Below are 7,752 nucleotides of genomic sequence, written 5' to 3' on the forward strand. Positions count from 1 at the left end.
ATCCGACGAAGAGAGTATTGTTTTCCTTGAACTTGTTCTGATCTTAGTCAGATATAGTTCCTTCAGGTAAACAATCAATAACTTCGAACACTTTCAGATGAGTAAGCCAGAGCGTGGCCTTAACCTGCCACCTCTTAAAGTGCACACCGGTAAACTTATCCGGCCTCAGCGCATCAGCAAAACCAGCCATTGTTAACTCAGGAAATTGCCTACAATTAGGTTTTTGGATTGTTGGATAATTAGGCACAATTTCCATGATTAATTCCAGAATATAAAACATAATGACAGCAACTACTAACATGTGAAACTCGAACATACTAGATGCATTAATCAACATGAGTAGCAGCAGCGCAAACGGTAAAGCATACATCGCTAAACAGATCGAGATATGTCGCACGTACCGATCTGGTGGAGGTGGCGGTGGAGGTGTAGCAGATGATGTCGCAGCAGTAACGTTGTTGATGACAATGTTGTTGACGACAGGGACGACGGGTCGAAGTAGACGGCGTTGAAGACGACGGTAGGCAGCACCGCCCGACTTGGACGGAAGGCGACCCGTGATGAAGAGCTTGAGCAGTCGCGCAGAGCGCTTCCCAAAAACCTAATTCGCCCTCTCCCATACAGGATCGCAAGGACGAGCGGTTCCGGAGACCTGCTCTCCCGTTCGCCGATGCACGTCGGCGCGCGGGATGGAGTAGGCTACGAGATGGCGGCGCAAGCAGAGAGAGGTGGAAACCCTAACTCGTGTATTTAGTATGTTTCTGCGGTCGGTTACGTCCGTCTAGGACTCTGTTCGTTTTCCTGAACTGCAAAAAGAAAGGAAAGTCTCGGCTCGAGGCTCAATCCACTGACCACAAGCGCGTGGCGCATGGCGTGGCGTGGCGTGACGAGCGAGGAGGAGCGCGCGTGTAGCACTCCTATTCTCACTCACTTACTAGTGGTGGAACAACCCACCTTATAAGGTGGTCTAACTTCCTCCCAACTTTCCATGTGGGACTAAACTTTCCACCTCTTACCACTCCCTAGTGAGCTACCACCAACTTGGACCCAAACTCACAAGGCTGCCACTAAGTGGGCTTTGAGATTTATAGGGAAAATCTGAAATCTAGTATGGGCCATCAAATGTGGGCCCAATATTTCAACAGTTACCCGGGATTGGAGGCCACCTGGATTTTTCATGGGGTCGGCATACAAGCACTCCACTGTGGTTGCTCTAAGTAGGTTTCTTTAGAATTGGATTCTTGTACGGCCATACAGATCAAGATCAAGAGCCCTATAATGTTCAAGAGGTTATAGGAGACGAGTATTCCTTGTAAATTTTTTAGACATTGCTTAAAGAATATCCAGACTGGTTTGACATCAGTGGTCGAACTTACGTTATTACCCAAATCACATCTACCGAATCCGTTTCTCTGTGATGTCACTATTTAAAAACTAAATATCAAATCTCAAATTTCACTAGTAGATGCATGGAAAGAAGACAAGGAAGCAGGAAAACGTCAAGTCGATTGCGGCTGCTGCCGGCAAGTGTCTACTTTTAAATTCCAACATGGGCATTCCTCAGACAGTAGGATAATCTATAATAGATAAGGGCATTAACAGGTGATAAGCTATTATTGACGAATCCATCCTGATTTGCTGGTTTCTGATACTATTGGCCATCTGCTCTTGTCTTTGCCTAACACAAGTTGCTGCCTTTTGGTTGTCTCTTACTGGTTTTGGGTAAGTTTATTGAGCTGCGACTTTAGCTTCTGTCACTAGGTAGTATGGATAATTTCAGTTAAAGTTCATGTTCTAAGTGTACTGTTAGTGCTGGAAATGATAGAAAAAACAATCATAAATTTCTCTTCCTACCTTTTAATCGTATAAGTGGTACAATAATGGTTCTGAAGTCCCCGTATCTAGCAGCAGTGGGGCATTTGGGTACCAGATCTACAGACACGAGTGGGTTTTTTTCTTTTTCTGGAATGTTGCCATTTCTAGAAACTAAGCTGTTGGACAAGGCTGAATTTTTTTTAAACACTGTTTATGGTTCTGTGCTGGAGCCAAACCTCGGTAGTAATGATAACAAGATCCTAATGTTATGTTCTACTAAGACTTGTTCAATTGTTCTTTAGACTTGAACAATCCTCATGTGCAGCTCAACGAAAGCAATCCTAATGTGTGGGGAACACAAATTATCTTGAAAAAGCACTACAAAATAATTAGATATTTTTATGCTTTGTGTATTACATTTCAATAGGGGTTTTCTCCAAAGATCCCCTAAAAATGGGTCTTATATATTTTAGGATATGTCAATGTTACAGAATAGGGATTGAATGAAAAAGCGGTCGGAATCACATCTCGATCATCCTTTGTAAGACCAAATTTCAAAGGAGATGCATGACCAAATCGGCATGTGCATGTCGATTCACTTTTGTTGCAACAATAGCAATGTTTTCAAATTCCTAAATTGGTCTGATAAGGCCAATAACTTGAATCTTTATAATAACAGTAAAGTAAGAACAAATGAGATGAAAGGCAGATAGAACTTGCAGATCCATTTCCATATTCGAGCGGTATAAATTACATTAACCTTGATAAGTAGTTTGATATTCAATTAACCAGACATTTCTGACAGAACGCTTCTGCTCCGTCAGAACAAGAAGAACAACATGGCAGTGCCAACCATAATGTCTTGAAAATCACAGTGTCTGCTTTGAGACCAAATGTGCTGAAATATTGATTCATTTTTGTTGCAACATTTGACAGGATTTTTAAATTTCTGAAGTGGGCAGTTAAGGCGAATCACCTGAACCTTTATAACAACAGTATAGCAAGGACACATAAGGTCAAAGGAAGCTAGAACTTGCTGACCCGTTTTCATATTTGTGCGGTATAAATTACAAGAACCTTGATAACAAAAGTAATTTGATATGCAATTGATTGAACATTCCCCACAGAATGCTTCTGCTCTGTCTGACCAAGAAGAAGAACATGGCAGTGCCAAACATGCAACGTCTTCAAAATGATTTCTGCAACTACCCGTCTACACTGTCAGCTCCAGCAAAGAAGCTTACGCAACCTATTCGATATCTCTAGCAAAGATACAGAACAGGAGGTGCCTGAGAACATGCATAACAGTTAACCAAATCCTGACAAATCACACACAAGTTGCATGATTTATTAGTTTCATTACCACAGCCTAGGGTAGCACACCAAACATATAGCAACGCAATGCACATTTTGCACCCAAGTTGCACAACTGTAGCTTTAGCCCACACTTACCCACCCAAGATCTAGCCACACATTATTCAGAGGTGGCATATTGTTCTTCAACATCCAAACCTTAAAAAATGGTAAACATTACAGTGTAGCATTCCGGTAAATAAGGACACTCAGGACATCATTTCTTGGTCCCACTGACAACCCACCAGCTACCAGCGTTCCCAAAATGTTTGGGAATCGACTAGGTCTCAGACTTCGGTTGGGGTTAGAGCTCTTTATTCCTAGATTTGGTTATGTCCAAACCATGCCGTTTTTTTCTCAAGAAACAATATCTCACCCTTTGTAAGGAGTCTGCATGCGGATTTACTCTTTGCGCATCTACAAGACATGCGGAATTTGTAATGGTTACAGGGAGAAAGATTCACAAGATTGTGTCTAGGAGCTCTTCAACACATTATCGAAAAAAAAGGAGCTCTTCAACAAGCATGGATGAAGGCATCACAAGATTGTTTTCCCAATTCTATTTTAGTCATTTCACTCCTTGTATTTGATTGATTAGTCATGACGCTGAAAATTATACGAACCCACATTTTAGGGTCTCTGTAATCTGTACTGTTGATCTGCAATTCTGTAACTGTGGGAGACAGTGACACTTCTCACAAATAACAAAATGAGACGAAGAGTAAACCATAAGCACGTGATTTTCTGTAGAAACGAGAAATCGCTGGTTTTGTAATGTCTAAGTTTCTGCATCAGGCTTGCTGGTGCAGACTGCAGAGAAGTTGACAAGTCCTCCACAAATATGTGGACATGTATCTCCTGCTCTAATGGCAGAAATAAAATGTATCACCTGTTCCTCCTGTCAGCATCAGAGCTACTACCCTGCCCAATGTTATCGCGACAGCTTTCCTTCGCCCTGCCTCCCTTCAACTTGCCTCGCTATATATCTCCAAGGCTTTGCAGTGCAGCGCTTACTGGCATGCTCTTCTCTGATGCATCATGGAGGAGAACCCAAAGTTGGCGCAAGTCAGCGCCATTTCCCTCCACCGGCTCGTCTCCGAGAAAGATACCGTCAGTTTCAGGTGAGCATCTCTCGCAGTACTACTACTACTACATCGCGTTAGCTTGAACTGAATCCGATTACAATCGGCACAACAATTTCTGATAGATTCCGTGGCCTGAATGCCTGATGCAGGGTGTTTGCCGGTACATGGAATGTCGGTGGCGTGGCGCCGCCGGGCGATTTAGTCCTGGAGGATTGGCTGGACACCAGGGCCTGCAACTCCTACGACATATACGTTCTTGGGTAATCTTGTTTTTTAGAGCTCGTTCTCTGGGTAATCTTTTTATTTGAGAGTACCATCAAAGAAAATCCCTAATTTCTTGTTTCGATTTTGTTTTCAGGTTCCAAGAGATGGTGCCGCTGAACGCGAGGAACGTGCTCGGACCCAAGAACAGCTCCATATCTAGCAAGTGGAACCAACTCATCGGAGACGCACTGAACAGCACGGGAAGAAGGCGAGAAGAAGAAGAGACGGCACCTTTGCACCACGAGCAGAAGCAGTTCAGGTGCGTCACGAGCAAGCAGATGGTCGGTGTCTTCGTCTCCGTTTGGATGAGGAGCGGCCTCCGCCGCCACGTCCGCCACCTAGGCGTCTCCTGCGTCGGCGCCGGCGTCCTTGGCCGTCTCGGCAACAAGGTACGTCGTAAGCACCACGACGAGGCAGCATGTACAACACGATCGATCAGCTAATTAAGCTAGAGGCGAAGGCGATTGACTTGGAACGGATGTTACAGGGCGCGGTGTCCGTCCGGTTCTTGCTGCACGGCACGAGCTTCTGCTTCGTCTGCTGCCACCTGGCCTCCGGCAGCAAGGACGGCGATGTGCTGCTCCGCAACGTCGACGCGGCGGACATCCTATCGAGGACCAGATTTCGCCGATGCCGCACCGCAGCGCCGGACGAGGAGCTGCCTTCCAAAATCCTTGACCACGAGTAGGCGTCCTATAAATTTGCAGCTCTGCTCGTGATGCCCGCTCCTAGCGATCGACCAAAACAGTGCTCTAATGGAATAGAGCTCGTATCGTTGTGTTCACATGCAGCCGCGTGGTGTTGCTGGGCGACATGAACTACCGGATCTCCATGGACGACGCCAAGGCGCGGCTGCTGGTGAGTGCCAGCAAGTGGAGCACGCTGCTGGAGAAGGACGAGCTGCTGCTCGAGCTCTGCAGGGGGCGTAGCTTCGACGGCTGGAGCGAGGGCCTCGTCACTTTCCCCCCGACATACAAGTACCACCGCAATTCCGACAAGTTCTACTGGTGCATCGACGGCAGCGGTGGCCGGACGCAGCAGCGAGCGCCGGCATGGTAAGTCTAGCACTGAAACCGATCGATACACCCACACGTGCATCTTGCCTGAATCTTGCCAGTGAGAAGGTTCTTGAGTTGATAGTTGGGACGTCATTTTGCAGGTGCGATCGTGTCCTCTGGCGCGGCAAGGGGCTGAAGCAGATCCGGTACGAGAGGTGCGGCGGGTACAGGCTCTCGGACCACCGGCCAGTCAGAGCGGTGTTCGACGCCGTGTGCGAGGTTCCCAGACCTGTAGAATCGTTCTTACAGGGCTTATGTGCTTTCAGATAACACAGACAGTGTAAATTAACTGAGATTTACCAGAGGATCAGGATGTTCATAGTCATATTTGCATCTCTGCATGCAAATGAGAGAAACAGAGAATGGGGCTCAGTTTGGTTCTGCAGTGGACAACACCGGCTGTTTTTCGATACTAGTTGTTTCTCAACCTGCTTTTGTAGCAGTCGAAGAAAAAAAAGTTGAGGGATCGAAAAATTTATTTTTTACAACACCTGACTTCTTATTGGAACACCTGCTGCCAAATTTTTTTTGGATTTGGCCACTAATAGATACCGTATAAAAAATATTTAGATTAGTAAGTAAGTAATAGTACCATCAGACTGTAAAAATTACTATAATCATATTAAATTTTATATATTTCTTTTTTTTGAGAAACACAGTACAAACGCAGACGCTCACATACACGCGCATACACTCACCCCTATGAACGCACACACGCACACCCTACCCATATGAGCACCTCCGGAAGACTGAGCCGGCGGATTGGATCTTGAAATTGACGAAGTCACTACAGGCGCCTCGCTGTCGACGGGAACGTCGCCTCCCACTGAATGAATATTCCGCCTTTATGAGACACACAGATGTCAAATCTGGGATTTGAACTCTGGTGGGCTGGGGGTACAACCACCCTCCTAACCACCCAACCTCAGGTTGGTTCTCAAATTTTATATATTTCTATTAGCATGCCTCTACAAAACTAATGGTCTACACTGGCCATTGTCGAAGCCTAAAACATCATTTATACACAGATAAAGAAGATACACAACACAGAAAGAGAGCGATGTGATTGTACTTGTACATCCTCGTTGGTTTCAAAAACTTTAGAACATACAAATAGGAGAAATATAGCGCACAAATTTGTGTACTCATGATTTCTATATGAATCCGGAAACTATAAGAATTAGGACAAAAAAGTGTTCGACACAACATAAAAACAAACAATATGTAGAAACAGATCTAGTGTACCAAAATTTTCGTGAGTGGACAAAAAATGGGAAACTATGTTTCTTTTTTCAAATGGAGGTTTTACCCCGGCCTCTGCATCAAAATGATGTACACAACTTTTTTTATTAAAATTATTCAACGGAACCTTACAAGAAAAATACAAAGATCAAACTGAAGCCGCCTCACTAACGACAGTTGTCACAACACCAACAAGCTTAATGAAGGGGGTGTCCGTGTCGGGGCCTCATGCCCGGACCTCACCTACGCAAATCATCAGAATACAGGAAACCTCACCAAAACATCAAAATGTGAGCTGGGAGCACAAACCGGCCCAACACAGACCATGAACATACACCATTGCATACGCTCGAGTAGTCGCTGCCACCGACTTCCAGCGGCCCATCTTCAGGAAGGATCAAGGCATTGACCTTGATAGGTCTGCCATCGACGCCACCACGGCGCCAGACAGTGCCACCACCCTGCTCTCATCCATCGTCACACGCCAGCCACCGAGACCCTGTTGCACCACGTCGCCGAGGCCCGCCGCCATCGACGCGTGGACGACATCAAAAGTGATGCCATCGTTCGATACGGAAGACCCAAATCTAGGATTGTTCGATAGTAAATATTCTCAGAATTGAACGAAACAAAAGTCAAACCTCCTATTTTTCCCGATACGAAGACGGAGTCCGGAGCAGAGATGGAGGAGGGCCACAACATGCCTTGGCGCGGCCCACCCCCTGGCCGCACCTAGGGGTGGTATGGGCCCCCCTGGTGCCCACCGACCTCGCCCTTCCGCCTATAAGATGCCTCCCGACGCGAAAACCCTGAATCATCCAGCATCTGTCCACAAAAAGTCATGTAGCTCCGCCGCCATCGAAGACAAGTTTCGGGGGACATAAGTCTCTGTTCCGGCACCCTGCCGGGACGGGGAATTGCCCCTGGAGCCATCT

The 7,752-nt window shown here is 46.1% G+C and overlaps 1 protein-coding gene across 1 annotated transcript; it reads left to right on the plus strand.

Annotated features, from left to right (window-relative positions):
- Positions 1-4,147: 4,147 nt before the first annotated feature.
- LOC127318639 (type IV inositol polyphosphate 5-phosphatase 9) lies at positions 4,148-5,960 on the plus strand. Its single transcript, XM_051349123.2, has 6 exons — positions 4,148-4,289; positions 4,403-4,513; positions 4,612-4,906; positions 5,005-5,201; positions 5,309-5,572; positions 5,677-5,960. The coding sequence occupies exons 1-6, from the start codon at positions 4,207-4,209 to the stop codon at positions 5,843-5,845; spliced, it is 1,119 nt and encodes a 372-aa protein (XP_051205083.1). The 5' UTR covers positions 4,148-4,206; the 3' UTR covers positions 5,846-5,960.
- The last annotated feature ends 1,792 nt before the right edge of the window (positions 5,961-7,752 follow it).

This window comes from Lolium perenne, chromosome 7 (genome assembly GCF_019359855.2).
Source record: "Lolium perenne isolate Kyuss_39 chromosome 7, Kyuss_2.0, whole genome shotgun sequence".
Classification (NCBI taxonomy): Eukaryota; Viridiplantae; Streptophyta; class Magnoliopsida; order Poales; family Poaceae; genus Lolium; species Lolium perenne.

Bases quoted from the DNA above. Each gene is read 5' to 3' on its own strand.
- LOC127318639 (XM_051349123.2), top strand. From the start codon at position 4,207: ATGGAGGAGAACCCAAAGTTGGCGCAAGTCAGCGCCATTTCCCTCCAC. The intron at 4,290-4,402 runs GTGAGCATCTCT...TGCCTGATGCAG, and splicing joins AAAGATACCGTCAGTTTCAG to GGTGTTTGCCGGTACATGGA. The intron at 4,907-5,004 runs GTACGTCGTAAG...CGGATGTTACAG, and splicing joins TTGGCCGTCTCGGCAACAAG to GGCGCGGTGTCCGTCCGGTT.